The 20057-nt window shown below is 38.9% G+C and overlaps 1 protein-coding gene across 16 annotated transcripts in view; it reads left to right on the top strand.

Moving 5' to 3' along the window:
• CASK (calcium/calmodulin dependent serine protein kinase) overlaps positions 1-20057 on the top strand; it is a 350110-nt gene that overhangs the window by 117599 nt on the left and 212454 nt on the right. For all 16 annotated transcript variants that reach the window (XM_082717805.1, XM_082717813.1, XM_082717818.1 and 13 more), the window contains exon 3: positions 16551-16656. In XM_082717805.1, the coding sequence (XP_082573931.1) occupies positions 16551-16656 (106 nt within the window). The remainder of the gene's footprint in view (positions 1-16550; positions 16657-20057) is intronic.

Below are 20057 nucleotides of genomic sequence, written 5' to 3' on the forward strand. Positions count from 1 at the left end.
AGGGGGTGATGGCTGTACATAGGTCTAAGCCTGATGGTAATGGTTCTAAGCTGCCTTGAGGAAGGAGGCTGAGGGTTTTTATTTTAACGTGTTTTATTTAACACCTAAACTTTATAGTTAATCCTCCTGTTGAAGTATGGTGCTTGATTTTGACCAGAACTTTGAGTGTGGTATCCAAAATCTCCAAAGAGTTTGGGAGGGAGGCATAATTTTCTTGGTCAAGGATATCTAGGGTCAGGTTGCCTCAGCAAATGTTCATCCAGTCCTTTTGTCTGCTCCAACATACAGCCTTGCCTTCAAAGATGTTTCCTTTTTCTTAAAATTTTTCCTGCATTTCCTTTTCCTAAAACTTTCTTGGAAACACTTTGATAGGCATATCAGCTTGCTGTTTACTGGCTTGCCTTGTTGCAGACGATATATCAGTTCAGGTCAATAAACAAATACCAGAAAGGATTAGATGTGCAAGAAATTTATTAGGAAACTACTTCTGAGTGAAAACGAAAGGGGAAGGAGCCAGAGGAGGCTGGGAGAGCCATCACAGGTTACACAGGTCTGACTTTTTGGGGAGGAGACTGGGTAAGAAAAATCTTAGACTAAGGTGCAGTTCCAAGAAAGTTTTGGTGAGGCCTGTTGGGAGACCTCAAGCCAGTGTTGGCCATCAGAGTCCTGTATCATAGAAATGAGCCTGCTGCTTTTAGTCACTGGCTGAGAATAGCCTGTGAAAGGCATGGTGTTGGTGGGATCACCGTGATGGATTTCTAGTGCTACACTTGAGATTGTCAGTTGTTTGCAATCCCCATGGTCAGAGATTGGGAGTCTCATCTTATGGCTCCCACATTTGGATTTCAGCTTTCTCTGATCCACTAACTTTGCCCATTCACTTCTACCATCCGAGATTTTGTTTCCCTACCTAGTGTGCTGCTCCCTCTTCTCATTCTCTTAATCTTTGTGGGTCTAGCATTTAGACCACCATATTTAAGTAGAATTATTGGTTTACTTATTCACACATTTGATTTATGTTTCCCTAAATCATATACATTATATATTTATTGTATGAATCTCTGGTTAACCTCTCCTACAATATAACACTCTCTGGTCTTATAATGATTGTGATTTGGAACTTTCTGGGAGCAACAGGAGCTAAGGATGAAGACCTAAGCAGGGGCCACTTCACTGGGGATCTCTTTCTTCATTATGCAGAAAAATTGTGGGAGAGAGGGTGAGGGTGGTGGTTATTAAAATCACTGGTTGATCTTTGGGCCCCTTTCTCAGTCCAAGCTAGTAGATCTGGGGTGTAGGCCAGGAGTCTGTTTTTAAAATAAGTACTGTAGTGATTCTGAAAAGCTCCAAATGGACCAATAAGCCACATCTAAGGGGAATGGAGTTTGAGTGTGGGAAAATATAGTCAGATATGATTGACTTTTCATTTTAGAGCTCTTTGACCATAGTTATGAGGATGAGATTTGAGGGCTTTTGCCATTGTCTGTATAAGATAAACAATGGCCTCAACTAACTCCCAGGTGGCAGTTGGGATGGACCAAAAAAAAGGAAAGATTCGTGAAGTCTTAAAGAATAGAATCAGATAACCTGATTAGTATTTGAATATCTTCTATGTGGGAGGTTTGTCTGTCTCCCCACACAGACACACACACCACTACCCATTCATTTATATCAGTGTATTTTTTTCAGCTCTTTTTTTTCTTTTATCCTTATGGTACTCCCATTATGCATATGTCAGTGTGTTAATTGGTGTCCCACATTTCTCTGAGGCTCTGTTCATGCTTTCTTTTTTCCTCTGCGTTCTTCAGATTGCATAATCTCTGTCAACCAATCTTCAAGTTTGGTGATCCTTCTGCTAGTTCAGTTCTATTTCTGAGCCTTTCTAATGAATTTTTCATCTTGGTTATCATACTTTTAATCCGAGAATAAATATTTGCTCTTTTCTATAATATCTCTTACCGATACTCTCTATTTGAGATGTTGTCATACCTTGCTTTAATTCTTTAAGCATGAATTTCCTTTAGTTCTATGAATACATTTATAATAGCTGCTTTGAAGTCTTAACCCTTAAGTCCAATATCTTGACCCCCTCAAAGGCAGTTTTTATTTTCTATACTTTTAAAAACCTGTGTTAGTGTCACACTTTCCTGTTTTTTGAATGTCCTAAATTTATGTCACAGCAGCTCTGGATATTGGCCTCTAGGGCTTGTTCTTGTTTGCTTATTTAGTAATCTGCTGGGTTAGTTCACTGTAACCTCCAGGGTCTCTCTCCACCCCAGACTTGGGCATGACCACAACCTTATTGACAGTCAGGAATGTCTGTGGCTTTACCTGAGGTCTCTTTGACTATCTCGTCCCCTGATTTCCCGTTAAAATGATCTACCTCTATTGGTATCACCTGGTACTAATTGCTAGCTGATTCTGTTTTTGACCATGCCCTGTGGTGTAAATTGCTCCATAGTCTGATGCAGTTCAAGTCTGGCCCCTCATCAGGGGCAGGGTTTGTTAGTCTATTAAGCTTGCTCTATTCTCCTCTAACCAGAATCTGTGTAATGTGGAGCAAGAGCAGGGCAAATGGGGAATTCACTCCTCACTAGTTGCTCCACCCAGATCCTCCCTATAGAGCGGGTCTTTATGTGTTGGAGGAGGAAAGACATGAGCTGGTCCCCCCTCCTGGCTGCTACTAGCATTCGTTATGGATCCTTCATACTCCAGGTCAGGGAGGATGACATCTGCCAGTGTTCACCAGGTGCTAAGTGTACTCGGACAAGGTCTTCAGCTGAGGAAGTTGAAGGAGATGGGAGCTACCACTTAGCTGCCAAGCCCAACTCTGTAGCTCTCTTGCAGCACAGAGCAGAGGGACTGCACTCTTTATCAGCTCCCGCTCCTGGATAATCTGTTCTTAGCTGGAGGTGGGTGTTGGGGAATGGGTGCTGCCATCTGGCTTCTACCACCCACTCAACAACATATGCCTTCCACAGCATGGAACTGTACAAAATGGTATCTCCCAGTGTTCACCAGTTGCAAAATCCGACCCAAATAGCTCATCTACCTCAAGGAGCTGATCTGCCCCTAAGATGCTGGGCCCTTTAGAACAGTTCCAACCCAAGGCAGAGGCTGTGGAGGCACAGGTGCCATCCTTATCCTGGATTTCACAGCTTCCCATTGTTCTTCATTTTTATGGATTTTACTGAGTAAGTGTTTTTCAATTTATTGTAAGCCCTTTGATCAGTCTCTGGAGACCTTGGTGGTTAATTTGACCAGCTAAATCAATCAGTCAGTCAAATTTCTCTCTCTCTCTCTCTCTCTCTCTCTCTCTGGGGAAGGTTTCCCTGAACTTACGCAGCCATCCAGCAGCCCTGCCCAATCATTATATTTGTAATGATTCTGCACATAATGGCAAAGTAATTTTTCAAAAATATAATCAGATGACTTGAATTGAAAGGACTAAACTCAGATTTTTTTTAAAAGTATTATGATCATACTACTGAAATTTGCTCTGATTGCATTTTATTTTAATTGAGACCTTATATTTCACTTTTGAGAAATAGCTTACCTGTCAGGTTTATCTTTGGAATTGAGTAGTTGTAGAGCTAAAAAGCAGTATAGTGAAGTGGGAAGTGCATAGGTACTGGGGTGAGACAGTCTGGGTTCAAATCCTTGTTCTGCAGTTGAGTTGTAGGGGTGAGTTTCTTAACTGCTTTTGCTTCCACCGCTTCATGTGTAAAATGGGTATCATCTGCCTCTTTTGGTTGTTGGGAGGGTTGAATGAATTGACAGATCTCAAATCAAGCTTGACTTAAAATACTCATCAGATGTTTGTGTTGGGCGTGTCAAGGGCAAGTAATCATCTCATCTTTTTATTATCAAGACTAATTATATTTCTGTCTATAGCCAGAGATATTGATGATATTATTTGTCTAAATAACTTTAATATGATCTTTAGTGTCCTCTAGTTGCTCTTTTTCCCACTAGAGGAAAAAACTAGATCTTCCACTCCACTTCTTTTGGAGTTATGATCATTTAACTAATGAAGTTCTGGTACATACTCTATGCAGTGACCTAGAAATGTTAGGCGTATGTTACATTTGTGTAAAGCTAGTGCATTTAATAGTGAGAGTACCTTGAAGTTTTCCATTTTAAGTCATGGTAATACAATATGCAGAATAATATTAGCACCCAGTTCGCTACACATAGATGTCACTTTCTTTTTTGGTCATATTCTGAAAACACTTCAGTCAATATGGTGGTACTACCTGGAGTAGATTGCCTCAGATTTGGGACATTTTTAGAGTTATCTTCCAATAAGGTATGAGACAGCAGAAAGATTGCTTGTTGGGAGTCAGAGGCTGAGTTCATCTTCCAGTTATGCAGTGAACTAGCTGTGTAACTGGACATGTCACTTGCTTTTCTAGGATCTCATTTTTCTTATGAGTAAAATGTGAGGATAGAGAAGAACACGGGATATTGGTTCTCTTACTGTCCTTCCCATTTCTAACTCTCTTTGATTCTGATGTGAGCCAGAAGATGTAATAGACATTGGTCAAGTGGAGTTCTGCATGCTTGGTGCTGCCTTCCAGCAGAGTTGGTGGGAATGGAAATCACCAGCAATATAGTACAGTTGGGCAAATGATGAGATACTGAGGTTTGTCTGGGGGTGGGGAAGAATGTTCTTAGATCACAGCAAGGTATGCCTGTGTCAGCTGGCAAGATTGTCAGGGAGAACATTGAGGCAAAGTGTGAGTGTAACTCCCGAGTTACAAACAGAGAAGGAAGCACATGGAGTGTCGAACAGGAAGCAGCATTTTCAAGAGCATAGAGAGCATGGGCCAAGAGGGGAGGGTTGTAGACATTGCAGGTAGTTCAGCATGGGGATGTTGGAGAGGATGATGGATGAAGCTGGAAAGGAATGTAATATATGGGACATCAAAAAAAAAAAAAAAGAAAGAAGCAAACCTAACTTACTTGACTAAGAAGCAAGAGAACTTGGTTCCATTTTCAATTATGTTGCTAAATAGCTCTATGGACCCACTTAAGTTGTTGGCCTTAAAATCATTTTTGAAAGGCTTCCAAAGCCAAACTGAGAGATGATAATGTCTTGGTATAAGCACTGCAGAGCAACGAAGGATTTTGGAGTGATGTGATAATACATGTTTTAGAGTGAAACTGTGGTGACAATTTAATGAGTAGAATGAAAAGAAGGAACTAGAGGCAAAGAAACCCATTAAAAGACCCAGACAAGAATCCATGAGGGCTGAAACTAGGATAAGAGCAGGAAGGGGCAGATCATTTTGACAGGTGTTGCAGAAATAGAGTGAACAGGTTTTGGCAACTGCGTGTCTGCGTGTCGGAAGTGGATGAGAGGTAGTAGTTGACTTTGAGGATGAGTCCAAGGGCTGTCTGGAAGAATAATGATGCTTGTAGTCAATAGGCCACACACATCTATCTGGCTCTGTGGATTCTCCTTCACTTTTTTTTAACCAGTGTTACCTTTAGGTACTTTGAATACCTGTATTTTTACTTATTTTCCCAAATAGTCCTATGGTCAGGTTCAGATTCAGTTCTGTATAAGCTGTATTATACAATTTTCCCAAAAAAATTGTAGATGAAAAACTGCAAAGTAAAAGTAAGTTTAGAACTGCATAGTGGTTTATAGCAGCAATGTCCACAATAGCCAAACTATGGAAAGAACCTAGATGTCCATCAACAGATGAATGGATCAAGAAGATGTGGTATATATACACAATGGAATACTATGCAGCCATCAAAAGAAATGAAATCTTGCCATTTGCGACAACATGGATGGAACTAGAGCGAATCATGCTTAGCGAAATAAGTCAAGCAGAGAAAGACAACTATCATATGATCTCCCTGATATGAGGAAGTGGTGATGCAACATGGAGGCTTAAGTGGGTAGGAGAAGAATCAATGAAACAAGATGGGATTGGGAGGGAGACAAACCATAAGTGACTCTTAATCTCACAAAACAAACTGAGGGTTGCTGGGGGGAGGGGGTTTGGGAGAAGAGGGTGGGATTATGGACATTGGGGAGGGTATGTGCTTTGGTGAGTGCTGTGAAGTGTGTAAACCTGGTGATTCACAGACCTGTACCCCTGGGGATAAAAATATATGGTTATAAAAAAAAAAGAACTGCATAGTGGTGTGGCTTAGTAATTGCATGTTCACACTGCCAACTTCTTGTCCTCAGACTTGGTTTGATCGACATTTGGTAAAGGTAGGAAAGAATTATTTCCACCAAAGATGGTCAAAGGGAAAGGACACAGAACTTAACTGTGCACATGCTCTGTGTCCCACACTATGGCAAGTAGGTCCCCATACTTAACCCCCATACCCGGGTTATCTTCAACTCTGTATGAGAGCTGTGCTCTTAGTTTTTCGATTGTGAAGAAAACATCAGTGAAGAAACTGATATTCAGGTGATTAGGCTATAAAGATAAGATTTAAAGATAGAACTTTTGGAAGTGCCTGGGTGACTTGTCAGTCAATCAAGACCAACTCTTGATTTTAGCTTGGGTCTTGATCTCAGAGTCATGAGATCGAGCCCTGCATTGGGCTCTATGATAGGTGTGAAGCCTGCTTAAGATTCTGTCTCTTCAGGGGGCCTGGGTGGCTCAGTCATTAAGTGTTTGCCTTGGGCTCAGGTCATGATCCCAGGGTTCTGGGATCGAGTCTCACGTCTGGCTCCGTGCTCCACGAGGGTCTGCTTCTCCTTCTGCCTCTGCCTTCCCCAAGCTTGTTGCGCACATGCGTGCGCACTCTCTCTCCTCAAATAAATAAAATCTTAAAAAAAAAAAAAAAGATTCTCGGGGCGCCTGGGTGGCTCAGTGGGTTAAGCCGCTGCCTTCGGCTCAGGTCATGATCTCAGGGTCCTGGGATCGAGTCCCGCATTGGGCTCTCTGCTCAGCAGGGGCCTGCTTCCTTCCCTTCCCCTCTCTCTGCCTGCCTCTCTACCTACTGTGATCTCTCTCTGTCAAATAAATAAATAAAATCTTTAAAAAAAAAAAAAAAGATTCTCTTTCCCTCTGCACCTCCCCCTGCTCGTGTGAGTATGCACTCTCTCTTTCTCTCTCTCTCTTAAAAAAAGAGTTAGGCCTTTTGACTACAAATCTGTTGCTCTCTTATATCATAACTGCCTTCCTATAGAAGAGTGTTAGCATTTAGAAAGGTAAGTGCCAGCTCTGTAGAAATAGGGTGACCAACAATTTCGGTTTGCCTGGGATTGAGGGCAGGTTCTCAGGATACAGAATCTTCAGAGCTACAACTGGAAAATCCCAGACAAACCAGGATGAGTTGGTACCCTTCTGGAAAAGTCACTTTTGTGAAATAAACTTTTATGTAGAATGACCTACAGAAGATCTTGATTGTTTTTGTGTCCCTTAATATTGAGACCTGAATTAGGTCTCTTGTTACTACTGAATGCCAAATGGATTCTTAAGTGAAGAGGAGGGTTTAAGGCCCTGCCTGACTTCCTTCTACTTGTTATTACTTGCTCTGAACATCCTCCCTTGCCAGGGTTGCACTCAATTGTGTGTAAATCAGATGCTAGAAGCCTGTGCTTCCATCTGAATTTCTAAAAGAACTTATGTTTTACCCAGTCCAAGTTTGATAAAATGACAAAAGAGCTGTTATGAAAAAAGCCAAAGAAGGCAGGTTGATTATAAACATACATTCTTTCAAGAGTAAGAAAATGCATATCCTGGCATTCAGCCTATGACAAATGGAGAAAATGTTTAGCATAAATTTATAAAATACACTTATTTTGTGTGTGTGTAAACATACTCTAATTAATAAAGAATTTATATTGTTTTGCTGTCAGATGGGAAGCAGGAAATTGGACCACATGGAATCCAAAGGAACTTTTTGTAAACTTTCGAAAAATACACTATATGGTGGCTTCATGCATTCCACAGAGTGTAGTGCTAAGATTGGAGCAGAGGCTAAAATGATATGGGGAATATTGCTTATTTTTTTAAATCTAGTAATGGTTATCCTCAAATCATGCCCATTTTTATCCCACTGTCCTCAATAGTGCCCGTTGTAAGGAGGCACTAGCTTCTATGGCTTTCCACCTTCTGCAGTGTTCTTGTGGCCTCCAGAAGTTGGGTTACATGATTATCTGTCATGATCTTGATCCTTGGACATCAGTATCTAGGCCAGTCTCTTAGGCTTTTGTGCTTTTCTTAAATCTTATGGACAACCTTTGGGTCAGAGTATCTGTCACATTAACAGATTTATAAAATGGTCTCTGATCCCAAATTAAGAATTTCTGATCTAGAGAGCTGCCACATTTTCAGCTACTTAAGTTTGCTACCTCCTGGTTTTGTAGAAAAGATTAAATGAAGACAGATTGTTCTAAGGGTAAAGCAGTGTATTAATTTACTTAAAATTTTACTTTAAAAAAAAGGAGAAATACGGCCTTTTCAGAACTCCCTATGTTTCCCTTAGTCCGAAATTTCACTGTGTACCAGAAGTATCCTCTCCCTGCTGCCACCTTCTACTGCCGTCAGCGATTCTACTTTGAAACTAAAATTTCTACTACTCTTTAAAGCTTCTTGATTAGTTTTTTTTTAAAATTAAGACTATAAGGCAAGCTTTTTTTAATCATTTTTTAATTTATTTTCAGCATAACAGTACTCATTGTTTTTGTACCACACCCAGTGCTCCACACAATCTTTGCCCTGTCTAATACCCACCACCTGGTTCCCCCAACCTCCCACCCCCCCCACACTTCAAACCCCTCAGGTTGTTTTTCAGAGTCCATAGTCTCTCATGGTTCACCTCCCCTTCCAATTTCCCCCAACTCCCTTCTCCTAACTCCCCATGTCCTCCATGCTGTTTGTCATGCTCCATAAATAAGTGAAACCATATGATAATTGACTCTCTCTGCTTGACTATAAGGCAAGCTTTTTAAATTACATACACCTATTAGCCATTTGAAGCTAGTCCTATAAATCCGAATTTTGGCAGTGGGCCCAACAAAATAAAATAAAGAAATAATTTGGTGGTTGAGGCCGCGTGCCCACAGAGCTCTCCATAATCCCTGATTGCAAGTTATTTATCAAAACAGTTAGCTTATTGTTTTTATTGATCCTTTTCACAATGAGTACATATAACCATACTTATTTTTTACTATAAATTTGGTGTTTTACTATTTTTATGAGATTTATTGATAAAAGGATTCTGCTGGATGGGGAAACCTATATTTAAAAGAACAAAACTGATAACAAATGCACTATGCCACACAGAATCTTGGCCTCAGTAATTCTTTTATTTATGTATTAGCACAGACTATAAATTGCTTTCTGGGGAAACGTTTGGTCTTGCTGGCAGTGTTTCCTGGGCTGGTCCTATCCTGGAGGAAGGAGGGGTGGGAGGAAGTGGATAGTAAGGAAGCCTATCCTGGCCCATATGCTTGTTGAACTCCTCAGCTATCAGTAAGTAAATAAAAATACAAGGTAATGATAGGTAAGATAATTAAGAGTATAAAATACAGATATGTGGGTAACATTTTTTGACTGAGAGACATTAGTTGAATTCCTGTCTTATTGCAGGAAGTTTCTTTGTAAACTTGACTGAATAAAAATTTATGTACCATAAAATGAACCCATTTAAGTCTTCAGTCCAGTGGCTTTTAACAAATATATACACTCTGTCATTCCACAAAGTTCCTTCATGCTCCTAAAGAGTATGTTTTTTAAGGCTCTAATGTTGAAAAGTAAGTGAGGCATAAACTAGTATTTCTCTAATTTTCTTCCATAAAATTAGGAGTACCATTTTGAAATAGGTATCTGGTTTTTATAATAGTAAAATGCCCCATCTTTCTACCTTTTTGCAGAGCTTTTTGGTTTACATTTCCCAAAAGGAAAAGCAATAGAGAAATTGTACCTTCTATAAATGTTTAAAATATTGTATTTTTTTCTTTGTCAGGTACAAAATATCTTAAGAATGGTCATTTATTTGCTTGAGAAAAGCTCTAATACTGGAATTTTGTTTGGTTTGGATTTCAGTAACCTCTGCCTTCTCCTTTTATCCATATAATGAACATTTTACTAGTTGATTGCAAAACAGATTTTCACCCAATCCATGGTTGAGTAACTACTTGAATAGAAGATTCAGTTATATCTTCTAAGAGACAAATAATTTGGTTTCTCTTTAACCTAATGTTGGCTCTTATCCACCAATGGCTTTGTAAGCAAATGCTCTTCTTTCAGGATTTTAACATCTCAGAAGATAAATATTAATAAAGATCATTGAATTGGTTACCTCTAATTTTATTAATATCTACTTAGTAAGTTCAGTGATTTATAGTACGTTAGTATTGATTAGGAATGACCTGGAGTTTATAAAATTTAAGTCACTAGAAAATAAATGGTACTTTAGATAATTATTTGCCAAACTCATCCTAATGAAGAGTGAGAGGGAAGACAAGTAGTTCTCAGAATAACTGGCATGTTTCTACTTTACAGCTTTTAGTTGTTCATAAATGCAGTGTTGAATTCGGTTTAAATTTGGTATTCAACTGGGCAGGCTGTTTTATTGTATTTATCAGAACTGAAAAATTATTTGGGAAATATGTTACGAAAACCTCATTGATTTGTAAATGCTTAATGTAGTTAACATTGATTTATAATACTTTTGCCTATTTAAGAAAAAATTTTAATCACATATTCTCAGTTAATGGTATACTGCTTCCTTTCTTTATTCACCTGAGAGATGGGATTTTTAAACCATAGTATCAAAAAAATGTGGGCAAGAATTCAAAACTTTAGAGGCTGCCTGGATTTCTCTTTGTTAAAAAAAGATAATAAAATGTATAGGGTGGTAGTAAAATATATAAAAGATCAAAGAAATAATGAGTTTGCAGTTAACCCAGATTGGTGTGGGCTTGTCTGGGCCTCTAGTCATCTACTGGTAGAGAAGATCAACTTCCCTGATTTATAGGAAGATAGCCTCATTAAAGCCAACCTGACCTGTATTCTTGCCAAAGGCAGCTGGGATCTTTAGTTTTCAAGTCGGTTATTATATGAAGGTGGTACTCAGTAACAGAATTTGGCTTTGTTTCTATATCTTTCCAAGATTCTGCTCAGATTCCCCTATTGCAATATCATATGGTCATTAATTTTAGTACAGCAAGGAAAAAATGTTGAGTCAATAATGACTTTCATTTACTTATTTTGTTATTAATATTGATTCAACTGAAGCATTAATTCTTGTCCTAATTATTTCTGTAACTAGATTAGAATATTCTTTATGTGCATTTGGAGCCTGGGGTCAGCTCTTAGTAAATTTTGCTAACTGTCAAGTTTCTAACACAAGTTAGAAATTGGAAATAAATGACAATATTTATGCATTTGTCAGGAAAAGAACAGTGTCTAGTTTCTAATCATCGTTGGTGACCATGCAAGCTGACATAAATTCTTTCTGTAACAATCTTGAAGGCTTGTCACCCAAATTAGTGTTTCCACATTAGCACTGTTGTGTGATTGGATCTCAAGGGCACATGTGAAAACTGTACAGCCCCAGGAGCCATTGTGGTGTGAAAAAAGAGCCCCAGACTTCCATTATTAGGCCTTCTTCCTTTACTTACTATTTGTATGATTTCAGCAACTTCTTCATCTCACTGAGCCCAGGGCTTCACTTTCCTCCTCGGTAAAATGGGAATTGGCATATTTATCTCACAGGGTTATTATAGTTACTAAACAAGGATTTATAGAGGGGCAGTTAAACTATCAAATGTTGTATTGAATAGTGTAAGGTCATTCAATAAATCTGGAAGTGTACAAAGGACAGGAAAAGTACAGTAAATGTTGACCACTATTTTTGTGTTTGGTTGATTAAACAAGATAAAATAATTTAAAACTGCCAAATGAAGGACTAAGATTAACAATAGTGAAAAAATTCCAGATTTAAGTTGTTAACTGGTGGATTTGGATTGTTGAAAGTAGAGTTTCCTTCTATGGAAATGTTTTTAAAAAACACCTCTTCTGAGTTTAGAATCTGTATTGAATGACTGGATGTCTTTACAACTATCTGTGTAGGAAATGCAGTAGAACCCACTATGGAGAGAGGATAAGAATTAAAGGTGGCTTAGCCAGAGCTACACTGTTCCAGTTTGGTAGCCACTAGCTATGTTGTGGCTGTGAACCTTTGAAATATGGCTGGTCCAAATTTAGATGTGCTATAAATCTAAAACACGACCAGATCTCAAAGACTTCCTATAGAAAAGAAACATATTTATAACTTTTAATATGATCATATGTTAAACATTACTTTGAATATATTAGATTGCATAAAATATGTTATTAAAATAAATTTCACCTATTTTTACTTTTTAATGTGACTACTGAAAAATTTAAAATTATGTATGTGGCTCACATTATACTTCCATTGGACAGTGCTGATCTGAAGAACAGCTCTCTGCGAGCTAACTCTTAAATTTAGATCCTTTCAAGTTCAAATATTGAGGTCAAGATTGCTACTCTAATACTAAGAATGTCAGAAATTGTTTCTTCAATCCTATTTGTAAATACCCAAATTAGTTTTGATCCATGGTCACATTAACTTATTACAGAATTGTGTTACTCTGTAAGTGGTACCCCACTTTTAAAAGACAGCATGAAGAATTCTCCTAGCATAAGAACAACTAGTAGTAGAATGAACAATACTTTCCAGGAAACTTCTTTTTATTTACTTTTTTAAGATGGTATTTTTAAATAATGTCTACACCTAATGTGGGGCTCAAACCCATGACCCTGAGATCGAGAGTCAGTCACATGCTGCACTCACAGAGCCAGCCCCGCACCCTGGAAACTTCTTTTTAAAAGAGACCACCTGGAGAAGGGAGTTGGGAAATTGGAAGGGGAGGTGAACCATGAGAGACTATGGACTCTGAAAAACAATCTGAGGGGTTTGAAGCAGCGGTGGGTGGGAGGTTGGGGGAACCAGGTGGTGGGTATTAGAGAGGGTACGGATTGCATGGAGCACTGGGTGTGGTGCAAAAACAATGACTACTGTTAGCTGAAAGGAAATAAAAAAAAAAAACACACACTCAAATAAAAGAGACCACCTGAAACAGTCTCCTTAACTCTCCCTTGCTTGAGGAACAGACTGGAGAGGTCAAGCCTGTGGGGCATAGTTGATTTACTCTTGGATGCCCAGAGTTCTTAGAAAACTGCTAGTGGTGGTAGTAGTACTCATACATAGTAAGCGGATTGATTTGATTTAAGTGTGTTTCTCCAGTTACGGTCCGAAAACCAAATATTACTTTCAGTATTATTAGTGCCCCCCTTAAAGGGAAATAAATGCATTATTACAGGCACATAGTTAAGTATCAGTGCAGTAAAAACAGAAATTATTTTTTAAATCTTTTAAATGTCGAAGATTATAAATTGCAGTTGAACAAATTGGAAAAATACGAACTGAAAAGATACAAGGAACTGTGGAGAGAAGTACCAGTCATTATGGACAGTGTAGCACTGGAAAGCAGCCATCGTGACTCGGTCAGGGCATTCATAGGCATGTTCCGTGCTAGTATCTCAGAGCAGTTCATCACAACCTCAAATCGTTATCCCCTACTTTTGAATTCCTTGCTACTCTGCCTCATGAGTTGGTTCGTAGGAAAATGCTATTTTTAGTTTGCTATATCAGCAAGGAATTAATAGCACTTAATATATCTTTAATTCACATTCACATCTAAAACCAAGCATTCTGAATTTAATACTCCTGGAATCTATAGTTTGAATGCTTATATAATGCATTTGTATTTTTCAAACCATGATTTTCCATTTGGGCTACTTAGTATACCCATTCAATCGATATCTGAATTATGGAAAATGGTGCCATAATTATTCTAGATGTAAACCATCTTTTGCATCATTGCCCTTATAATTTCAAATATCTTTTTATGTTGTTAGTTTTGTGCTCTTCAGTGCTCTGCTCCTTAGACCCTGAAATGCCAGATCCAGTGATGTTTCAATGGCTTTAGTCTTTGAAGTGAAGGGAGGGTCCACAGCAATTGTGCCTTCGTTTGGAGGGTGGTTAGGTGATGAGAGACTAGGCCAGGAGCACAGTCAGCTGTGTATCAAGCAGAACTGTGCAGGTCAGATGGCAGGGGTCTTTAGGACAGCCGCTTCTACTTGCCGTCCTTTGGTACAACAGACGTGGCACTGGCAAAGTGGGTATGAAAGTTGCAACACGCTGTAGTTACATGAAAAGGGCAAAATAAAAATTAAAACTCCTGAGCTTTTCGTAAAATCTGGAGGTAGAACATTCTTGAAGAAGGAGAGAGAAAAAAAAACAGCACAGATACCTGATTTATGTTTCCTGGCTTCAGCCTGGCTTTCCAGCAACACTTGTCAAAAGCCTTCCTCAAGTTAACGACTTTTCTACACAAAACCCACACCTGATTCACACCTTTCCTCTCCTGCAGGACCTTCCCAAGCACTTTTGGAGATGGAGACCATCTTTCATGTGCCTCTGGCCTCTTCCTTTCCCATGAACACGGATTGATTTATTTATTTTGAAGAGAGAGTGCACAAGCAAGTGGGGGGAAGGGCAGAGGGAGAGGGAGAGAGAAAATCTCAAGTGGGCTCCCCACTGAGTGCAGAGCTTGATACAGGGCTCCATCTCAGGACCCTGAGTTCGTAATCTGAGCTAAAAGAGCCACCCAGGTGCCCCCCACAACCATTCTTTCGTGGGAATCCTAGCGCTGCCCCTTGAAGGCGATTGAGTAGACTCTGCAGGCCCTGCATCCCCTCCAGCCTGCCCTATTTCATCTGCGGTGAGGAAGGCACTTGTAGAGGGTAGTAGTCATCTGGCAAGTGGCAGACCCGGCCCCAAGTTTCCGACTATAAATCCCATGGGCTTTTCATCACTGCCACTGACACAGTGTTTTGTTTTTAAACAGCAGCAACAACAGAAAAATCAAACCTTCTTTAACTTTGCCATTCCTTTCCTACAGCCAGATTCTTCTGATTTCATCATGTCTAAACCTGGCATGGCATCATCGAAGGACTGCTGACTTTGGAGTTGGACAGGCCAGGGCTCAGACCTAGCCATTGTGGTTAGCTGTGTGATCTTGAACACATTTCTAAGCCTCAGCTTCCTCACCTGTAAAGTGTGAGCTCGTACAACAACCTCGTAGGGTTGTTGGCTCAGCAAGAGTAATGACTCTATTAAGTATTTAGCCCAGTGAGAAACAGGATGAATTTTAATCTGTTATTACATAATTGTCTCCTGCATACGAACTTCAGACCTGACCTCTCCACAGAACTTGATCTTGCCCAGACTGCTAATGGTCTTCGGCTGACTCTTAAACAGCCTTTTCTTAGCCTTCTCCAACTACTCATGCCTTGATTCCCTCTACTCCCTTGACTTTCTTAATATTGTATTATTAATTCTTCCTTTTCCAGTGGGTTCTCTTTTGTCTAATTTACTGACTTCCTCATCCTAACCTTATACAAGTCTTCTGTAGTTTGATCTACAACAATTGCTCTTATTGACAAAGCCAAGTTGAATTAATAAATCAGAGAGGAAATAACATTGTCTCTTTCCCTTCATGTAGTACATCCTCATGCTTGGTTCTTCTTTACCTATTTGCCTTTTACTTCCAAATATAAAAATGTCACACTGGATTTTATTCACCTGCAAACAGGTAAAACTCCAGTGGTATTGACACAGGAAAGCTTTAGTTCTTTTGTTCCATGTGGACATGGCAAGGGATATCTATGCCCAAAATGTGTTCGAACAATGATGACATGGTATGGACAGTTTTATTTTCCAAATAGCGTTCTGTAATTTACACAGTAGTCTACCCTACATTGTCTGAATTTGTTCTTCAAGATAACAACATAACTAGTGTCCTGAATTGTTAAATATGTTTTATAGATAATGTAAAATAAATTTCTGACTTTGATGCTGGGTAGAAGCAGTGCCTTTACTGTTTAAATCATTTTGCCCTTTATTCCATGTAACTTCCCTGCTGTGTATCTGTAAATGCTAGATTTTAAGCTAAAGAACAGACAACATGTTCTTATCCACTTTAGGGAAAACTAAGAAAAAGAGGTACAATTCAGAACAGCAGATTGAGTTATTACCAGATCAAGAAAGTTATAAATTTTGAGGCTTGTTTATAAGGGTTTGGGGAAAGTATTCATGCTATTTACGTTTCTTATTAATAAGAGTTGAGGTGCCTGGCTGGCAGAGTTGCTGAAGCATGCAAGTCTTGATCTCGGAGCCATGAGTTCAAGCTCCATGCTGGGCATAGAGCTTAATTACTTAAATAAATAAAAATAAGAGCTGACTCTCTAATAGATAGATAGATAGATAGATAGATACCAACTGGCAAAAATATGAAAAAGTTATATCATCAAAGACTTTAAAGGGTAAAAAAGCTTAGTTTAAATGGGGGATTTCATCTCTTTAGTTAGAGAAGTCTTCATGTTACCATAGATCATATCCATTCATTCATCATTCACTCTGATTGTCTTTTGTTCTTACCTAACAAAGTATGTGCTGTGTTTGTTTTGCAGATCTAAAGCGGGAAGCCAGTATCTGTCATATGCTGAAACACCCCCATATTGTCGAGTTATTGGAGACATATAGCTCAGATGGAATGCTTTACATGGTTTTTGAATTGTGAGTGTACATTTTTATTTTCTTAAGGGTTAAAGTTTTAGCAGTGCTGGTTTGGGATAATGCTAACACTTTTAAAATTTAACAATAGTTGTGAGCTCATCTGTTTAAAAAAAGTAACCAGAATAAAAGGATTATCTCATCTTAAGGTTCACAATGGCTGAGGAAGCAAAAGTTGGGCATATTTAGTTAACCTTCATTTTTAGTATACTTCAGAGACGAGGCTGTAGAAAGAGTTCAGATGAATAGCAGGCCCCAAAATATAAAATTCTGACCATAGGAGTCTTGTTGAAGAGAAGTGGGGTGGGAGAAGAGGTCTCCATGTTGGAAACCTCTCTGGCAACGAAAAACAAGTAACAACAGACTTCACTTCCTATTTTGATATAACTACCACATTGGCATATTAAGGAAATTCTGTAGATAACAGTGTATTTTATTTTAATAAACCACTTGACATGTTTGTCATAGAATTTTTGTCAGTAAGATGGAGAAATGTGAGCTAAGGATAGTATAACTGGGTAGTTTTGTAGCTAATTGGACAATTGTGTCCAAAGAGACTGTGTAAGCTTTATGGGATGGTATCCTGTTCTTTCCAGAATTTTAATCAGTGACGTTGATTAGGATTTCTCACAAGGTGGTAATCGAGGCATTGGCCAGGACTGGAGTCATTTTAAAACTCCGCTGGGGATGGATTTCCTTCTAGGCTCACTCACAATGCTTGTTGGCAGTAGCCTATTCGACTAAGAGCCTCAGTTCTGCATGAGCCATTGGCCTAGGCTTCCCCGGGTTCCTTGTCACCAGGCCTCTCCATTTGTTTTTTTGTTTGTTTGTTTGTTGTTTGTTTTTTTTCGGGCCTCTCCATTTGGAAGTCAGTTTAGTAATCTAATCTCAGAAATCACACACCATCACTTCTACCATATTCTGTTAATTAGAAGTAAGTCCCCAGATCCAGCCCACACATAAGGCCAGAGTATTACATGAGGGTGTGAGCACCAAGAGATACTGGAGATCCTTGGGAGCCATGTCAGAAGCTGCCCTCTCCATGGCCCCCACTCCTTATCATGGAAGGCTGGCTCACACACTGAATTTCTAGATCAAAATTTTTTGAAAATATTTTACAAGTTTATAGCAAAGGAGCGGAAACAAAAAAAAAAGGAAATTTAAGACCAATTAATACAAACTCACTCATTCAGTTATATAAGTGCAAGATCACAATAAGCTTAGTTGCAACTGCTTTGAAAAAGAGAAATGTTTTGAAAGGTAGTTGTTGCAACAGCTTTAAAAAAAAGCCCTGAATGGAACCTTTGGCTATCTTAATTAAATACAGATAGTATTTAGAACGAAGCCCACACTCACAGTTATTATATATTACCTGTTCTCCCTAGAGTGTTCATAGTAAGCAGGACACTGGCATGCTGCCTGAAGGGAATAACGAGAGTGGGAAAGAGTCTACAAATTTTGCCCTAGAGCCACAGCGTTCAAAACTTTTGTTGACATACCTGCTAAAAGAATTTTGAAAACCATGTACCTCCTCACATACTTTTTGAGTTGATACATAAAAACTTCTATTGTGGGGCTATCATTTTTAGTGTTTTGTGTATTCTTTTAAATATATTTTCTTCAAAACGGTAGATCAGCACCTTTATCTCATCCAGCTTATGGAAAATGTCTGCTGTGTGACCTAAATGGCAGAGCTAGTCATCATTGTCAAGCCAGTCAGCCAAATCAGACTCACTCTGTCAGAAAAAAATCTGCCTTCATTTTCCAAATAAAATTAAAGTGTTAATAGATATCCCTGTGACAGTCATTTTATGATTGATTTTTAATTCTAAAATAGATAAGGCTTTGCCGTGCATATATTGTCTGGATGAAATAAGGTGGCTCTTCTTGTTCTTTCTGAAGCGATGTTTTGCTCTCAAGAGTCTCTCCCTCAGGAGCTTTGAATTCCCTAGTTGTCTCTGAAGCTAGGCAGACTTTTCAGGTTGGGTGAGCAGTTCGTCTTTTGAGATGGGCTTGTATGAGTGGTGATGTAAAAGGAAAACTCAGCAGACCGTAGACTTGTTTTCAGACAGATTAAATTATGGCAAGTGAAGAAATGGACATTGGTTGCCCTAAAAAGATCCTAATTCTTATATCTCATGGAAGGGCCTTGGATACTCCGAGAGATTCCCAAATCCCAGTTTGAAGACCGTGGAAGAGTTGTTGAAAAGACTGGGAAGCTTTAGTTACTCAAGTATCCACTGATTTTCTTTTTCTGCGGAGAGAGTCCTCAGAACAAAGGCCATGATAGAACATAATGGAAGTCTTCAGTTACTTAAAAAGGTGTCATATGTAAGAGGATTATATGTTTGTTCAGTGTAGGGTCAGGGGCTATAACTGGAATCAGCTAGCAGGAGGTCAGTTCCACCCCTAAGCAAGGAAGGCCCCTGTAGCAATCAGACTAAGTGAGTGAATGAAGCAGGCTGTCTCGCACAGTACACAGTTCCTCACTAAAAATACCTTGAGCTCAAGCTGGACCCAGCAAGGAGGCTAAAGATAAGGGTTTGATTTTGGGCTCGGGAGGGCCACTAGCGTCCCTTCCAATTTTAAGATGCTTTCATTCTTTTTCAGGAACTTTCTCTGATTTAATTTTATTCTTTATTCAAGGAATCTGTTTTTATCCATATTTTTATTCACTGAGAAAATGAAAAAAAACAGTTTTGTCATATTCTCTAAAGTAATGAGCACAGAAGGCAAAATTTTAAGATTCACCTAAATTTCATCACGTTTGCTATTTGTTTCAATGGGATCGAAGCGATAGTACAGTGGAGAGAAGATGATCTTTGGTGTTATAAAACTTGGGTTACTGTCCCAGCTCCATCACTTTTACGGATTTTGTGACCCCAGCCACGCCATTTAGCTTCTCTGAGCCTCAGGATTTTTTTTTAACCTTTAAAATCTTAATAAGGATTATCAGAACTACACTTGATCTTAGCCAAAAGGCCGAGAAGCGATTATCAGAACTAAACGGGAATTCATTTTGTAAAATGGTGAAGTATTCTACATCTGGAAAGTATTGTTTCCAGGGGATTTAGCAAGTTAGTTTTAGTCTTTCCTGTTAAATTCTATTATATTTTATAGAGCTGATTTTTCATATGATTCAGTCATGATTGAAATAACTCCTTGGTGCCTATGTATGGAGATAAGACTTCATTAAAGTTGCATATCTACTGGTCATCTCATCTCAGTGTTAACCCACATCACAAGAATGTGTCTCTATAAATTAATTTTCTGAAGTTTTTGTCTTGGAAAATTTAAACAAAAAGAGAATAGTTGTGAACCTCAGTGCACCTGTCACTGAATTCAACAGTTATCAACATTTTGCCATTCTTTTTCTGTGTGGCATTTACTGTTGTCTTTTCTTT

This window comes from Mustela nivalis (genome assembly GCF_964662115.1).
Source record: "Mustela nivalis genome assembly, chromosome: X".
In the NCBI taxonomy this organism is placed as follows: Eukaryota; Metazoa; Chordata; class Mammalia; order Carnivora; family Mustelidae; genus Mustela; species Mustela nivalis.